This window comes from Drosophila obscura, unplaced genomic scaffold, assembly GCF_018151105.1.
Source record: "Drosophila obscura isolate BZ-5 IFL unplaced genomic scaffold, ASM1815110v1 contig_181, whole genome shotgun sequence".
NCBI classification, from domain to species: domain Eukaryota; kingdom Metazoa; phylum Arthropoda; class Insecta; order Diptera; family Drosophilidae; genus Drosophila; species Drosophila obscura.
In genome coordinates this window covers 1,913,774-1,932,282 of record NW_024542769.1, presented here as the reverse complement: position 1 = coordinate 1,932,282, position 18,509 = coordinate 1,913,774, and the positions used below count along the sequence as shown (strand labels likewise).

Here is an 18,509-nt window from a genome sequence, read left to right as displayed (position 1 = left end):
AATCAAGGTTCCCCAACGCGGCGAGGCCAGGACGGATTAAGTGCTATCTCAGAGTTCCGAAAATAGCTGCCAAAATTGCCTATTTAAATTGTCTGAGCGATGGCCACAACCATCAGTCGCACAAACAATTCCATTCGGGAGTACGAGAATCATCCGAAATGTCATTTATCTTGCTCTTCCTGCTCGCCTGCAGCCTGCTCGCCTCGGCCAGGGCCACGTGCAACGTCTGCAATACTGTCAACAACCTGACCTGCTACTCCCTGACCCAGACACAGGCATGCGATGCGTCTAATTTGCCCACCGGTTCGCCCTTCAGCTGCCCCACCGGCTATGTGTGTGTGAGTGGGGCCAATGGAGTGATCTGCGTGCCGGAGGCGAGTGCTGAGAGCAGCCAGGCCGACTGCCAGGATTGCAACAAGTGCGACACCAGCAACACCTTTGCCTGCACTGGCACCAGCAGCTTCGCCCTCTGTCTGGGCACGGACACGGTGCAGGATTCAGTCGGAACCTGTGCCGACGGCTATGTATGTAACATCAATGACACACAGATATGTGGTCTGCCAACAAATGGGGTAAGTTCTTACCAAATGGAAGGTGTTTAGTGCGAGGAAGGTGAAGCCGAGAGGAGTTTGCGCAACCAGGAAATCCAGAATCCGATTGGATATCCGTTCATGATGAGATAGGGCAGCAGCCGCAACATATTACACGTATTTCCTAGACTTTTATGATGCTCCGACAGTTTAAGATAATATTTTTGTTTACGTTCTTTTCACGCGCTTCTAACTTTAACTGTCTTGAACTCAACTCTTTTCAGATAATGCCCACGTGTTCGTATGCCGAAGATGCCACCTCCAGCAGCTCCTCGAGTGGAACTACAACAACAACAACTGCTTCTCCACCTTCCACCAGCTCCCCAGACGCATATTGTGCCGCCGTTCAGTCCGAGGGTAGATTTGCAGTCGGCAATGATGCCTACACGACCTGTCGCCAGTATATTTTGTGCACCTTGGTCAGCGGCAGTTGGCAGGGTCAAACGTATACGTGTCCGGGCAGTCTGTACTTCAACAGCACTTCCAGCCAGTGTGTCGTCGCCATGCCATCCACCTGCTCGACCAGTGTCAGCTCCACAACCTCGACGACAGCGGCCCCTACACCAAGCAATCCAGATGCCTATTGTGCGGCCATGAAGTCGGAGGGCTACTATCCGGTGGGAACCGATCCCAGTACCACATGCCAACAGTATGTCTACTGCTTTCTGCTGAATAGCGTCTGGCAGGGCCAGATGTACACGTGTCCGGGCAGTCTGTACTACAACAGTGCCAGCCGGATCTGTGCGAGTGCCCTGCCCGCCACTTGCTCCGCCACAGTGGCCAGCCTGACCCTCAATGGAGTTGCTTTAGAGTAAGTACAGGCGACACGGAGAATATTGAATAGTTTATTGAATGAGATGGGATGGGTCTGATGGTCTAAAGACAAGCAGCAGGCTTCAGGTAGGAGCACCTCTGCATCTCTGCCTCGAAGTAGGAGTCCGTCGGGCAATCGTATTCCGTGGCGTTAACCGCAATATTATTTTTAAAGTAACAACTGATGTAGCTATAAAGACAAGATTAACAAATAAATATACTCAATGGGCTTGTGGAAAATTTTAACTAGATCTGTCGTACCGCTTGCAACTGGGATCTGCCGGATCTGTGGGATAGAGACCCGTCTCCAGATGCTGGCGACAAACTTCCAAGGGCGTAACGGGTTTCAGAGTGGGTGTGGTGGGTGTAGGCGTGGGTACAGTTATGGTGCTTTCCGTACTTTCATTATTATCGGTGGATTCACTGGTAGGAGGCGCTGCTGTGGTCGTATCCACCAGCTGATCGTTGAGGTCACAGGTGAGGTTTTGATTTGCCACCTCGGGCACACAGATACTATCGCTGCTGGCATCACAAACCTTTCCAGTTGGACAGTAGCCAAACTTCCCTGTGGGACTGGTGGCCCCGTAGCACATCTGGAAGATGCCACGGCTCAGGCAGGCGAACAGATAGTTCCGATGGGCGCTGCACTGACCGCACTGGGAGGTGTCCCCACAGCTGGGCGGCCGCTGGTTGCTCTTCTGGGTACAGATCGCTGTCAGATTGGTGCATTGGAAACCATCCAGGCAGTGGTAGAGTTGATCCGTGTGAGGCATTCCATCTGCATAGCCGAAGGACATTTTGAATCCGGACTATATTGTATCTATAGATGCAGACTCACCGCCGAAGCACAGATAGAAGGAAGTGGAATTGACGCAGGCCACTTTGTTACTCTGGCAGACATTGCAATCGGATATTGTTTGGCCCACCAGAAAGGCCAGAAATAGCTGCAAAATAATTTCAGTTATTTTCCTTTCTTTTTGTTAAGATAAAACCATAGACCTACCCCTCCCAGAACTGGAATGAATTTATTATAATTTTGGGACATTTTCCGTGGAGAGAAAGATTGCTTGTGTTCACTGTCAAGGCTCTGCGACGACTAAAGGCAACTTAGTTGATAACTTGGACATAAACCCAAAGACAGAAGCTGTCTTCAATGTTTGCCCAGTCTTAACTTTTCTCCGGGGTCCGCGCTAATTGTTTTATTTGGCTTTGCTTTCCACATGATTGCTGCTTTATGTGGTCTCATGCTATCCCCAGATTAGCAGCATAAGAATATACGAATATCGCGTGGGCGCCGAGACCATTGGCCATTGGCCATTGGAGTCGAGAAACTCTTCGTTAAAGAGTGGAACGGAATGTGTCAGAAAGTTAATATTGCCCAGGGAATACTCTTTTTTTTTTTTGGTACATATTTACTTAATGATATTTCCCATCTATAAGCTTGATTAATTAACAGGAATTTCTTGTGGTTCCACCTACCAAGATTCTATGCATTTGTTATAAGAAAGAAAGTAAGACAAGAATGAACCTGCTGGTTGGTTTCTTTTGGCAACTACGCTAATCAAAGTTCTGCAAAATTTTGGGTGGGTGTGAGTTAGAGAAAGAGGAAAAAGAAGAAGAGGCACACAAAAATACAATATCGGACGGAATGTCACTGCTTCTAGTAACATTACATTAGACGGATGGCAGTACAGTGGAAGCTCGGAAATTATAATCAATCGGTTACTGGGGAGTTTCTAATTTCTGAAAAGTTATAATTTGAATTATTTTTAATTTTTAAGCTAACAAATTTCCACAGGCTTATCAAATAACACATGCATATGAACAAAGACTATACAATACCAAGATGCTGCATGTGGTGGGGTCTTTCGTTACGCCTCGTAGACAGAGGGAGCGCGCGGAGTTTCAATTCTCTTTTCCCCTCTCAAAAGCGAATGGTTCAAAACGGAATGTCCAAAAATAAAAGAAATTCTCCGTCTTGGGCATGACGAGGCATACTTTCTCCGGGACTGGAACCTACTGCGCCTCGCCAGAGTCGAAGGATACCTAAATTGAAGAAATTGCCCCGCGCGCCCCTTTTCATGAAGCGTCTAACGAAAATTGAAATGGAATTTGTTCCTGACGCATTATCGTGGTAATTGTATAGTCTTTAATAATATGTATATTTAATATATTAAATAAATTATATACGAATACATTCATGGGCACTTATAATTTCTTCAGCAAGATTTTGAGACGGTTTTTCCATTTTTTTAAATTTGACACACACCGCTTCAATTTTTTTCAGCATAAGCTTAGTATCCAGCACTGCGGAATCGAATAATTCCTGTCAAACTCCATATAAAAAAAACTGTGACAGGAATGTTTCGTTTACGTATTCCTGGAGTGTGTATCCAGCAACACGAGCGGAATCCACAGATTTATATCGATAGTTGGCCATCGGGACCGTGTGTGGACTGAGAGAACAGCTGATACCCAGCTCAGGAATATATACTTTACAATTCTTCCCGAAGTGAATGGTGCAAGATGTAGGCATTTTTGTTAGCAGTTCCTTACTCCACTCACACTCGTGCAGTTATACAACACACACACACACACACCAACAGACTTCAGCCCACACATAGGCTCCCAGCGACGCACCATGGGAAATTTTACTCCTTTTTCTGGCCAAAACCCATTTTCTGAAAGTCGGAAAATTAAAACAAGTTTTAGTGCAACGCATTCACAATACTTCAATCTTTAGTGTTGCATCACAGAAATCTTAATAGAGGGCGCCACATCGAAGGAATCAGCTGACAAATACAGCTGTTTCATTTCCAAAGCACATGCTTCTGTAATATTAAGTTTTTATACCTGTACTTAAAAAAGAGTTAAGGGGTATATTGTATTTGTGGTAAAAGTGGATGTGTGCAACGCAGAGAAGGAAACGTTTCCGGCCCCATAAAGTATATATAGTCTTGATCAGCATCAATAGCCGAGTCTATATAGCCATGTCTGTCTGTCCGTCTTGATGAGCGCCTAGATCTCAGAGACTATAAGAGCTAGAGAAACCAAATTTGGTTTCCAGACTCATGTGATATCATACTGCTACAGGTGTATTTCAAATTTTCGCCCCGTCCCTTTCCGCCCCCACAAAAGACGAAAATCTGTGGCAGGCACATTTTTAAAGATACGATAAAACTAAAAACGCAGTATCGTAGAGAATGCCCATATTTACCAGATTGCCGAATCTGAACTAGATCGGATCATAATTATAGCCAGAATGAAGGAGTTAATTTTCTGTTGGTTCCCTCTCCTTCTCCAGCGCTGCTGACGCTACTGATTCTCTTTCTCGCTCGCACACTCTGCCGCGTTCAGTGCGCGAGCAACCCCTAGCGGAGGAGATGTAGAATATAAATGGTACATCTATAATCTACATGTTATAGCCTTTTCACACTGGGGACTAGAGTTGGGTTGCTCATGAGTGAGTGAACAAAAATGAGCTGTTCACTTCACTGAGTGAACTGAACATGCTCACTCAATTTTTGTTCAGTTGTTCACTTGTTCAGTTGTTCACTCAGTTGTTCACTTGTTCAGTTGCTCACTAAGTTGTTCACTTGTTCAGTTGTTCACTCAGTTGTTCACTTGTTCAGTTGCTCACTCAGTTGTTCACTTGTTCAGTTGTTCACTCACTTGTTCAGTTGTTCCTGTTGACTCACTTGTTCAGTTGTTCCCTGTTAAGATCTGCACCCAAGACAAATTACTTTTAGCCATAGACATTAGACTTAGACAATTTTGCTGGTAGAGAGGGATTCTTACTTTTATGTATTGTTATTCGATATTCTTTAATATTTGGGGGGGGGTTTGCTAAACATACTTATTCATACAGTACATCTATTTGTATGTATTCGATGAACCACAAAATAAACTGGGGAAAATTAACAAATGTTTGAAAAACAAAGCATTGAACTGAGTGAACCACTGAACAGGAACAACTGAACACTGAACAGTGACACTGAGTGAACAACTGAACAAGTGAACAACTGAGAACTGAACAGTGAGCAAGTGAACAACTGAGTGAACAAATGAGCAACTGAGCAACTGAGCAAAGTGAGCGAGTTGTTCACTCACTTAAAAGTGAGCAACTGAACTTGTTCAGTAAAGTGAACACTCTTTACCCAACTCTACTGGGGACCATCCACCATCCATCTGGGATGTTCCTAATTCTCACGTTTCAGTGCGGTATTTTTTCGATAATTGTCAAATGCAACAATAAATATTTGACATTCACAACAAAAAATCGGAATTCACTACGAAAATGTAAACAATGACAGACAGGAAAATGGTAAAAAAAACAACAAAAAAACATCTGATATGTCAAAATTGTGTCAGATACACAACTCTGTTTGTGGACTATCCTCTGGAATCCTCTAATTTATGAATGCTCTGCAAAACTCAAGCAGGATATTGCACACGCTATAGGCTGACAGCCTTCCGACTATTCTTTACTCAAAACAAAGAGCCCAAAGTATACGGCTGTACATAACTTAGCTTTAAAAATGCCTCGTTGTTTTTGGGTACATCTTTCTCCCAAAATGTCCCAAACCGCTTCTCAACACACATATAATTTATATTTTTATTTAAAACATTGATTGGATTTATTAGAAGCACTCACAAATGACCACAACCTTCCGGGCTTCAGTGTTTTCAAAACAGATATCCATTCTATTATCTCCTCCTCGTCAAAGTTATCCTCATCATCATCGTCCATGTCCAACAACATGATTAGCTTGTGCAAGAATATGTTTTGCTGCTGAATCACATTCACGACCATTGAAATGTTATTTATATTCATTTTAATTAAAGTAAACAAATTTTCACCGCACGCAATTGTGAGCAACAGCTGTTTCTCATGGATGGTGGATGGTGTCAATGTGAATCGGTGTTTCACATCTTTTAAAAATTCCCACCGTTCCCCCAGGATGGCCTCAGTGTGCAGCGAGTATAATAGAGCCAAATGCATATTTTTGATAAAGTCTCATCTTGCAAAAGGGATTTAAAGTGAGTCCAGCAGAGTTCATCAACAAGATATATTGTATGTTGTAGAGTATTAAGTTTTTGTTCAAATGAATGTAATTATAAATAAAACTTTTTACGGTTTTGCGAGAAATTTTAATTTTTAGGACATTACCTCAATTTGGCAAAATCAGATTTTTTTTGGCAAGTAGTATGAAGCAAGGGGAAAAGTCGCAAAGGAGGATGCTGTGTTGATAAGAAAGAGGTTATTTAGCGAAAAAAAGAAGTCCAAGGCCTATTTTGCGAACACCTTTCGTTGAAAGTCGGTCAACCGAAAGTTGGAGGATTTGGCAGTACCAACGATAGTAACACTGCTCGTCGAGCATTTTCCAACATCACTGGCATCGATGAGCAGCTTATTGCAAATTTACATACGATTTCGATATGCCTTTCATGCCAGCTGCCAATTTCTGTTCCAAAATTTCAAGCTTTTTGTTATCGTACTGCCGAGATAATCATTGACCGCAAGTTTTCATACAATTTTAATTCACGCAAGGGATATCATTGCAAATTCTGTGCTTCCTATTGGATATTTCGGAGAAGAAGGAGCTGAACCTCGAAATATATTTTACAAATCTGATCGTCTGTATCATGCCAGAAAATGCGGTAGGATTGAAAACCTAACAGATGTGTTTCAGCGAGCTATAGATACTTCTGATCCGATAATTTCTTTAGTGAATTTGGATAGACAGAGTAGAATGTGTCTTCCATTAGAGGTTTTAAACCTATTAGAATGCTCATCAAATCCGGATGGCAGCACGTAGCGTTAAGATGAAAGCCCTTTTAATGAATTAGACTTAGAACATAAATACAATATTGAATTGCAAAACGAAGAGCAGGTCTTTATCTAAGAGGTGTGTAAGGAAAATATATTTCTTACAATACATTATTAATTGTCTTTCATTACAGGGCTGCAAGATGAATGCGCTTTATATAACTTTCTTCCTTAAAACTGTTTTCCCTTGTAAAAGGCGTGCCACGCCCACTATTGTCCAATAAATATAACCAAATACTGTCACAAAAATGGTTGATACTTGTTAAAGTAGTACTCTAAAAAAATGAGAAAATTTAAATGAGTTTAAAAAAAAGGGGCGGTGCCACGCCCTCTATTTTTCTTTTTCTAATAGATGTTGGTTAATTTAGCCCGATGCAAAAAAAAGAAGCGAATTGTCTTGCTCCGTTCTTGAGTTGTTCATTATGGCCAGAAAAAGTCAAATTTCCCATAGTGCGACGGAATGAGCAGCCAGGGACACCTCAAGATGCATCGTCCTCCTCCACCGGCAAGAGTAACAAACCCGAGCAGGAGTTCACCGATAAAATCGATCTGTGCGACCGCTTCTCGACTGACATGGCTCGACTCTGCATGAACGAGCACTACTCGGACGTGGAGTTCGTTGTCGAGGAGCAGCTCCTGCCGGCCCATCGCGTCATTCTCGCAGCGCGCAGTGAGTACTTCCAAGCCCTGCTCTACGGGGGCATGTCAGAGACGACACAACGGCGGATTACGCTGGAGGTGTCGCTGGATCCGTTCAAAGTGCTACTCCGGTACATTTACTCTGGAACGTTGCTGCTGTCCACCATGGAAAATATACCACATTTTAGTCGGCTGAAATAGCTGAGGCTCTGATCAATGTCGACGTAGAAAACAGCCGGATCAGAGAACACTATATGAAGGACTTTACAGTGCTGCGAGCCATAAAAAGCCCAATCTGCATTATATTGGACGAGTGGTTTGTGCATCAAACGGTAAATATTGCACTACGCCTAAGGGGAAATAAATGGGACGTTTTTCATATATATCTATCTCTTTGCAGGATTGTACTATAAGGAATTGGAAAATGTTGGTGATCGCAGCGCGCTGCATCGATGGAAGCTTTTACAGAACGCTGTATTTATATTTGGTAAGGAAACATTTTTTTTCACTATATTAATCATATAAATTAAACAGGTCCCTAACGAAACGATGGAAGAAACGGAAGAAGATAGTGAAGACGAGCTAAAAATAAGCAAGAGGAGAGTTTATGACGGCCTCGCCCTGATTTTGGAGTACATGGAAACGCAAGTTCCGGCAGTCTTGAAGCATTTTCTGGCCATCGTTTCAGACTAAAACAAAGTGAACGATATGTCGGTGCAGTTTGCGGTTTCTAAGGGTTACCCCTGCGTTTGGGACATCACGCACTTGCGTGCCGACATGGTCCATCGTGGATATCTGGCGACGGTAATATGTCTAATATAAATTGTATGCACAACCATAGCATATAGCAAACCTTTCTCTTCCTTTCAGCCGCCCTACAACTTATACGAATACGTCGAGTTTACGGCGGACACGTATCAGCGGAATATAGCTGCCTGTCTTAATGTCTTCGAGGAAAACGAAAATCCTCATTCGGATGTGCTAGGGCAGGAGCTGGACGAAATGAAACGGCTGTTGAAAAGATTTTTTACGTTTCATCCCTTGGGGAAGCTCCGGCTCAACGGCGTAAAGAGCGATGACCTGGAGAGCCGCGGAGTTCTCCTCAAAGTTGCCATTAAAAACCTAATCAGAAAATGTTCTGAGACAAGGGGCTACGACCTGGAGAGCGATCCCATGTATAACATGACCAGGCTTTTCGTCACCTATGTGCGTCTCATGACATTGCAGCGCCAAATCGACCGGAATGCGAGGCGTAGTAATTCCGATCCGGTCCGCAACCGCCGCCCGTATAAAGACCATAATGTACCACCTCCAGAACCCGACCTACCGCCATATCTCCCTCAAAGTTCGGAAAGCAACAAAGGTGAAAAATTAATGCCTAATTAATGGAGCTAATTGCTGCTTTGCAGAAAACTGTTTCGCTAGATCAAAAAGTACTTTTGTCTGTGAAGCAGTTAATTGAAGAGGCAGCAGCCAGCAATGTGGCCGAGTATGTACAATGCACTTGTAAATAAAATGTTTCGACACTGTTGTCATAACAATTTCCTTTATGTTGAGGCCGACAGTGTTGCCTCAGGTCTCAAGTCTGTGTTGTTAAGGATTAATATGTCTGTAGTTATAAATGAATTAAATTGTATTATATTACATTAAAGGCAATTGTTCAAATAAAGAATAATGGGAAGGAAATAATAGTTTCAATGAGAGCGTTTTTTTATTTAATTAAAAAATGTAAGATTTTAATCAGGAACAGTGCTGCAAAATGATTTTTTTTTTTTAAATTTTAACGGTGGGAAATGGCGTCTATGTCCAAAGCCAAACCACTAACCATACAACATATAGATGTGCCAGTTCATACAACGAAAGGGGCGCAGCTGAGGTTTCTGTCCCGGCACCCCCAGGTCTTCGGCTAGGGTGCTGGGACCATTCGGCTGTGGTGCTGAGACGTTCGGGTCGTGGGCCTGAGACGCTCGGCATTTTTTCGACATGTTCGATTCATGACGAGATGCGAAAGCAAGCTGAGAATTGCAAATGTATGTGTGTAAACAGACACGACAAAATATTGTATCAATTCTTATTTTCCGAAACCGTTTTGAGTTTCGTTTCCAGGTTACGTAAATGTGTGTGTGCCATGTATTCACACATACTGTGCTTGTGTGTGGGCTCTACAATTTTTTGCCGCTCGAATTGGTTTTTCGTTTTGTTTCGAGGGCTGATGTAGCGACCGGAGCTGACCTGCCGCAACATAATTGAGGAATGGGCCGAGTGGGTGGGGGTGGGAAATAAATACAATATATAAAAATAAATTATGTTATCTCTGCTCATATCTCCTAAACTAAAATTATCTTGAAAATTAGATTCGCTAAAGCTCTCGAACGTGTCGAAAAAATGCCGAACGTCTCAGGCCCACGAACCGAACGACCTCAGCTGCGCCCCTTTCGTTGTATGAACTGGCACATCTATATACTGTATGGTTACCCTGCAGTACCAGAAGTGAGCGATGACAAATGTCAACTAAGCGTCATTCAGAATTTTTTCTCTGCCGCTGCAACAGACGAGTAGAATATGACGTCGACGTCGCGATCGATGCGTCGGTCAGGCCAAACTCTTTTTTTTCTTTGTTTCTTTCTGTTACGACTCGTGCCAGAATTCGGTTTTGCCGTCGGCGTCGACAACGTTGTTAGAATTGTGCGGTGTAAAGTGAGACGCAGGTTTTGTTTATTTTGGGCAAAATTATTTCAGGTAAGTGCAGTGTTTCATTTAATTAAAAATAGTCTATTGTGCGTTGTAAAAAATGAAGAAAATGTGATATTGCGAAATTAAACGCGTTTTGGACGAAATTTTTCATTTCCAACAACGAAAACAGAAAAAAAACGAGTCTTGAGTCGAACAGGTACATATCTAAGCGGGTGTTTTGTTTTTGGCGCAAATGCACTGCTGATCTACTGAGAGCATTGTTAACATATTGAAATATATTTTAATTAACCTTATATCTTATTTTAAAGGCGATTCAGTTGAAGTGCCCGGAATGACCACGACGGCCTTACGAACATGAGCAAATCAAAAAAACTAAAAAGGTTCTGTGGAAAAAAGAACACACTGCACAAAAATGTGAATATGCATACAATTTTATAAGAAAACAATAAATAAAATAAAAAATTTAATATTTTAAAACAGAATTTACCCATGCCTTTTTCATCAAAATATCAAAATTTTTTACTTAAATACATCACTTATTAGGGCCTTACTTTTTAAGGGAAATTCATCGCTTATTAAGGCCTTACTTTTCAAGGGAAATTCATCGCTTATTAAGGCCTTACTTTTTAAGGGAAATTCATCGCTTATTAAGGCCTGACTTTCGGCTAATTCTCGCTTACTATGTCATCGATTATGCTCCTAGGACATCCCTGTGTTAAAGTAAACAGCCCATCGTATGGCAGGTCATCGCTTATGTCATCGAGCTACATGACGTTGCCATCGATGTGTGGTTGCTTACACATCGCTTACCCGTACTGCAGGGTAGTGATTGTGGAAACCCATACGAAATCCATACCATGAAAAAAATACCAGAGTTTACTTGAAACGGTAAACGGTACAAATGTTAGATGTCTGCAATTCGGTTCAGCAATGAAATTTCCTATCTGTGGTTTTATGAAGCGCTATGCCAGGGCGATTTTGTGGACGTGGAACTGGTGCTGGACAATGGGTTTTTTTTGTCGAGATAATATTGTCACGCTGAAAAAGCAACTGGAAGAGCGGGACAAGGAGATGCACCTGCTGATTGAGCAGGAGCACGAGACACTAAATACCGTGGCCACATTGTATGAGGAGAAAACACGACTGCAGCTGCGCATTGTGCAAATGGAAAAGAAATGGGGCGCAGAGAAACAATATTTGTCCAAAAGCTATTTGCAGCTACAGCAGAATATTCATCCGTTTATAGCCAAACAGGATGCGCTGCGCCTGGAGCTGGATCGGCACAAAGGCCTCTTGGTAGCTGCCCAAACGGAGGTGGATCGATCAATTAGATAATATGAAAAAATTATTAGAAAAACATTTCGCCACTTCCAATAGAGACATAAATTTATCGCATTTATCAGCTCCAACTTTGAGCTTAAAGGAAAGGCGATAAAAGAAAATGTTTCCAATATTATGGCAATGGCAGATGTTAAAGCTCACCCCCTTGATTATCTAACCGCCGTAGTGGTTTTTAATTTTGCCACCTCTTTTCGCCTGAGTCCCCAATGTAAACAAATAACAGTAAACAGTAAAAATAAATAACAACTTTAAATTTTAAACTTTAAAACCAAAATCGACCTATTCAGGGCCGGATCAATCTTCAACCGGGCCCTGGGCAACCATCAATCTGGGGCCCTCCATTTTTTCACGCCAGTTTCTTCTTTTTTCATTTGAAATAAAAACTTATAAATTAAATGTTTGTTTAATTAATTTTTATGTTTATCAGTGGCTATTATATTTTTTATCCATTATTTGGAGTTTTGTTTTTTCACCAATTTTTCTGTTAGCCCTAGGGGGGCTCTCGGCAACTGATAATCCGGCCCTGGACCTATTCCCGTCGTAAGACTTCATATTTTCTTGGTGTGTTCTGTCGCTCGACTCGACGCGGGTCGAGGCATTGACGAAGCCGAAAGCAGAGGCAAAGGCTAGCCTAAAAGAGAATGGAAGAAATACCCCGCGCGCCCGACGCAACAACAGCTTTTCAAAAAAAAAAAAAAAAATATTTTATGAACGGCTTCCACATATTCGTTTAGAATTTAAAAATTAGCAAGCTGAATGGCGACGTGACACGAAGAAAACACTGGCAACGCCAACGTGCTTTTACCGCAATGCAAATGGCCGCCATTTGAATTCGCGCAACACCCACACGGAACGCAACACGCAACAATCACGGTCACCGCTATTATATATTATATATTAAAATATGGACGTTCTTAACCTGTTCTGCTTCACCACACCAATGGCCTCAGCAACGGCGCGAGCGAGGTTGCAAACAACGAGGTTCGCATGGCCAGGTTGGCTGAACAGTATGCAGAAAACCACGTAGCCTTCTGCGTTTCTGCGGAAGAAGATCGCGCGGCCAGACCCACACCGCAGGCATTGGCGCCAGAAACGCGGAAGGTGGCAGCGGCAGTGGCGAAAGAAGACGTCGGAGGGCTGGCAATGCGCAATGCGCTAGAATCCGCCGCCTCCGACGAGCCCACGCCCACACACGCGCCAGAAACACACGCGCCAGCCTGTGCCGTCAAGGGAGTCTTTACCTTTTGCTGCCTGTTGAATTAAAAACATATATGGGTAATACGATGGGATATTATTTTTACATACTTACCAGTCGCATTATTAAAGTCTTGTATTTACCCCCTCAGCACAACGGGCAGCAATAACTAATATTTTTAAACTTTTCACCACACATTGCTGTAATGAATATGTGAACATAATATTTCTTCCATGACTGTTTGTATATACTTACAGCTTCTGTGAGCTCTGGCAGGTGCCACTCATCCAATAGTATATAGAACGGCTTATTAAAGCCGTCCAGGGCAAACAGATCCTCCAGGAAGAATCTCTCCAAGTGGGAGTTTTGCGTCTCTATCAAACTAATTGCCGCAGAAATTTCTTCCAGACAAAATTCTGTACGGCTATTTATAAAATCTCTTAGGCTCCTCATTATAGAAAATGTAAGTCGATATCGGGTAAAACGATAGGCAGATTCATGGGGGCTCGAAATTGGAGATGCCATTTTTGGGATTTATATTTTTATTTATATTTATATTATATATTATTATATATATATTATATTTATATTTTTTTTAATAAAATATCTTGAAATTAGCTCAATACTTCAGTTGTACATATTTTTTTGACAAACACGGTCCGCGCCACGGTAAAATAAAAAAAAAATTATGGATGTTATTAACCTGCTCTGCTACACCCCACCAATGGCCTCGGCAACTGCGCGAGCGAGGTTGCTCACAATCCGTGCGGTATTCACTGTTGGAATGAACGCATGGGGTTGGGAGCAAGGAGGTGCGCATGGCCAGGTTGGCGGAGCAGTATGCAGAAAATCATGTGGCCTTCTGCGTTTCTGCGGAAGGAGACCGCGTGGCAGCGGCAGTGGCGAAAGAAGACGTCGGAGGGCTAGCAATGCGCAATGCGCTAGAATCCGCCGCCTCCGACGAGCCCACGCCCACACACGCGCCAGATCCGCCCACCTCAGTGGCGAGACGGCAGCTTCTGCCCTTGGCCAGCTCCACCTTCTCGTCGCCAAGGGCAAGGCTAAGTGTCGCACCGGAGCTGCCGGAAACTACCGACCCTAGTTTCATGGACACCACGCCTCGCTGCTCCACCAAGGCTCCACCAAAAAGGGTGAAAACAAGGGAGCAGCTTGACCGAATAAACGAAAGGAAGAGGGAGAAAAGGATGGCGCTCCGGATGGGCAGTCCGTCCGCAAACCCAGGCCTTAATCATTTTGAACGGATGGCCCGCCCCCTTCCCGGACAACCGGACGGAAAGGGGGAATGCACCGCGGTATCTCCGGAGAGTTGGAGTGGAGGGCCAAAGCGGCTGAAACTCACACGGGGAAAGGGGCCCGGCTGAACGCCACCATTTGCAAAAACGCCAGCACTGACGACTACCAAAACAGAGCGGACACCACCCGGTGTGCAGGGTGACGCAAGCCCTTTGTGTGTCCGAGTGCGCAGTCTGTGGCAATGACTTGGAATAGCTCTGCAAAAGTGCCTGCAGAACAACAACCATATCCAAAATCGCTGAAGCACGGGGCCGCCAGTCCCTCTGGAGGCGCCGGGGAAGCCACACGTTCTTTGTATGAACTGGCACATCTATATACTGTATGGTTAGTGGCCAAACACACGTACACAAGCGCTTGATTTGAAAAAATGGACAAGGGAAATATTATCGCGTACTTGTTGAATTCCGCACTGCCCCAGCCCGTGGAAGTTGCCCGGGAGCAACTCCGCGGAGTGATCGCGTCGGCGGCGGTGGTGGCCACTTCCAGCAGCCAGGAGCTGATGGATGTGTCGACGGAGTTTTGTGCGGGAAGCAGAAGCGCAAGTGCGGCACGGCGGCCGCGTAGCTCGGTCCCGACGGACGGAGATGCGCGCCGCCAACCGGGCCGGTAATGAAAAGAACCGAAAATGTTTCGGGATGAAGAGTGGTATCTTCTAAATCAGTTTTGCATTAACATTGATACATATGTAGCTCCTATGTTTATATATACATCTCCTTTTAAATATGCTTAGATATATGTATATATCCAAATAACTTTGCCCCATACTATTTACAGCAGAGAGCCAAGGCCGAAATCAGAGCGGATAAAAATAATTTTAGAACTGCACCAACAGAGCCTTCAGCGCGGTATTATTAGAGCAGTTGATTGCTCAAAAATTTATTTTAAATGACGGCTCTCTTCGACTGCACTCCCCTTTTTATAAGAAATTGGCAACGCCACCATTTGCAAAAACGCGCAGCAGTGCTGTCATTTCAGCTTTTTTCAGGCTAGACTTTTATAAAGTGGCATTTTTAAATGTGGAATAGCTTGTAAAATTTTCAAATAGATTTTATGAGCTGTTAAGCATTTCTACAACAATTTTTTTTAGATTTAAATGTAAATAAGGTCTCTTCAGGATTTTATCGTTGCGTAAAAATCACTAAGAAAACGAAGGAAACGTTGTAAGTAGCTTCTTGCAGTGCTGCCAACTTTTTATCAGGAAAAAAAGCCGTTTCTAAAGCCTTGTACCAAAGACAATATAACAATAAGATGAGTGAGTAGTCACACGATTTTTTGGCACTCAAATTTTTCAGGATGGCTCCAGGCTCTCTTGAAATTTTGTTTAAAAGCCAGAGAGAGAGCGGACAGTTTTGCTGTGATATGGCTTTTGCAATAGTAATAATTGATTAAAACTATTCCAAATAAGAACCAAGTTCCAGCTTAATTAAAATCCGAAAAAATCCACACTGAACATAAAAAATCTGGAATTCCCGCTGCCCGCCGTTTTAAATTTTTTCCCGTCAATTAAGAAATTTGAAAAAAACTAGAACTGAAGGGAAAAATAAGCTGATTTCGCAACACTGGTGCCAAGCAAACGCTTTTGTCAAAATTTCTGATCTGCCCGAAATGAAAGAAGAAAGCTAGATGCATATATGTATAGACCGCGATTCAATACTATAAATATTGAATAAAGCTCGGCTGGGAAACCAAACAGCAACCTTAAGCAATTATTTAATATAATATTAAATACATCTTATTATTAAGAAATTAAATATGAATACAATTAATCACTGATCGCTGATCAAGCTGTCCTGGTGAACGCGCCCATTGTTTGTTTTGCACAAGAATTCACACGTATGAACTCACACATTTAGTCGCTTGCAGAAACATTGCTTGCATATGGCAATTCAAATGCTTCGGCGTCACGCATCTTGCTATTATATTGTCTTTGGTGATACAAAAGATGGTATTTGGTCACGATACAGAAATACAAGAAAACGCAAAGAATGCCGCCATTTTGCTTATCTACGTCACAAATTTCGATTTTCAACAGAGCGCATATATGCATCTCGCTCACACTTATTGGGTTTAAGGTGGCAAGTTAAAGGAAACTTACCAAATTATACCCGGTATTGGGGATATGTTAGTTGTATTATCAAGTAGATGTGTGTAACGCCTAGAAGAAAGCGTTTCCGATCACATAAGCTATATACATTCATATATTCTTGACCAGCATCACTCGAAGAGTCGATATAGCCATGTCCGTTTGTCCATTCGCTTTGATGTGTGCCTTCATCTCAGAGACTAAAAGAGCTAGAGGAACCAAATTTTGTATCCAGACTTCTGTGATGTGACGCTGTTACAAGTGTATTTCAAAACTTCGCTCAGCCTCAAAAAAAAAAAACGAAAATCTGCGATATCCAGAATTTTAAAGATACGAGAAAACCGCAAACGAAGAATCATAAAGAATTTTCCTGTCCACAAGATTATCAATCTGGATCAGATTGGATTATTATTATAGCCAAAATAAAGAAATTAATTTTCAGAAGCTACGCTGAAAAGTTATCTACGTCACACGCGTCACTATAGCTGTGCTCTTCTAACATAACGGTGCTGCGCTTTGCGCTATCTTGTATTTCTGTATAGTTGTATTTGGTGGTATCAAAGACTATACATAGCAAGATGTTGCATGAGGAGCAAATGTTCGCTCAATTTTCGTTTGACGCTTGATTGCACGGGCGCGCGTATTTATTTTTTCCATTCTCTTTTTGGCTAGCCTTTGCCTCTACTTTCGGCGACAGAATACAACAACAAAATTGGAGTCTGTGACGATGGGAATAGGTCCAGGGCCGGATCAGCCCTTAGGTAGTTGCCTAGGGCCCTCTATCCAAGGGCTAACAAACAAATTTGTTGAAATAAAAAAGCTCTAAATAACACTACTCGACAAAATCGAACTTTTTTTCCTCAAGGATCTAAACCGCCTTTTTGATAGATATGGGGCTTTAAAATTTTTTAAAGAATTATGGTTTTTTTTCTATGGCAGAACTTTTTTTTTAAGAATTTTTGAAGTCAGATATTTTTTTTAAGCTATTTTCAGAGGTAGCGCTTGTTTTTTTCACATAACTCTAGTATCATACGTCTCGTTGTAAAGAACTTTGCTATTTCAAAAAGATAATTAAAGCAGCTAGAAGTTGAGTTCAAACACTTTGTGATTTCAGCTTACCGTCTGGGAAATATAAAGCATTTAAATGCAAAAATGATGATTTTTGTGCGGTATTTTTAAAAATTTTTAAATTTTAATTTAAAAAACTCAGGAAAAGTCGAAAAAAAAATAGTATCCTGTGTCCTCTATTTTTTTGTGTATAGGTGCATTAATTTGGCGTCGTTTAAGGTATCGCTCATTTAAATCTATGGAGAGACTTTGGAGCTAAAATTCGTTAACCAAACCTAAAATATGGAAAAAATGAACAAAAAATACCTTTTGGAAGGTTGCGAGCTCAACTGCCCATTGGGAATAGGTCCAGGGCCGGACTAGAAGTTGCCTAGGGCCCCCGATTCCAGGGCTAACAGAAAAATTTGTTGAAATAAAACTCTAAATAATGAATAAAAAATATATTTAGCCACTGAGAAAGATACAAAAAAAACAAAAATTAAATTCTAAGTTTTTATTCCAATTGAACAGAGAAGGGAACTTGAACCCCGTTGAGGGTTGATGCGGCATTGAACAGGTCGGAAGATTGCAAAAACAACTACATTGCTTGGGCTTGAGTCAGCACATTGATGCTCGACTCGAGTTTGGTTTTAAAGTTGTTATTTGTTTGTGTTGTGTATAATATGCACAGTGAGGACTCAGCCGAAACGAGGCTGAACGCTTTGAATAAAATAAATGTACATATCTAATAGAGAATTTTTCAGAGCTTTACAGAGCACTCAAAGCACGGTGATCCCACTGTACGCTCCTCGAACATTCTCGCTGACGAACAAACGAAACCACCGTGCAGCGGGGTCCCGGTGAGATACGAGGCATAGCCGAAAAGCCCCACGCGCACCCCCTGACCCTTGGGGCGAACAGATAAACAGCGCCATGTAACAGCTTTTTGGTCGCTCATGCAGC

At 42.4% G+C, this 18,509-nt stretch overlaps 2 protein-coding genes across 2 annotated transcripts; one reads left to right on the top strand and one right to left on the bottom strand.

Moving 5' to 3' along the window:
* The first annotated feature begins 127 nt into the window (after window positions 1–127).
* On the top strand, window positions 128–1,626 carry LOC111067849 (spore coat protein SP96). Its single transcript, XM_022357172.2, has 2 exons — window positions 128–572; window positions 815–1,626. Exons 1-2 carry the CDS (start codon window positions 159–161, stop codon window positions 1,403–1,405), a joined length of 1,005 nt encoding a protein of 334 aa, XP_022212864.1. The 5' UTR covers window positions 128–158; the 3' UTR covers window positions 1,406–1,626.
* LOC111067850 lies at window positions 1,425–18,504 on the bottom strand. The gene is made up of 5 exons (XM_022357175.2): window positions 18,346–18,504; window positions 14,811–15,068; window positions 2,242–2,347; window positions 1,665–2,181; window positions 1,425–1,593 (listed from the first exon to the last, which is right to left on the bottom strand). The coding sequence occupies exons 1-5, from the start codon at window positions 18,502–18,504 to the stop codon at window positions 1,467–1,469; spliced, it is 1,167 nt and encodes a 388-aa protein (XP_022212867.2). The 3' UTR covers window positions 1,425–1,466.
* Between the last annotated feature and the right edge of the window lie 5 nt (window positions 18,505–18,509).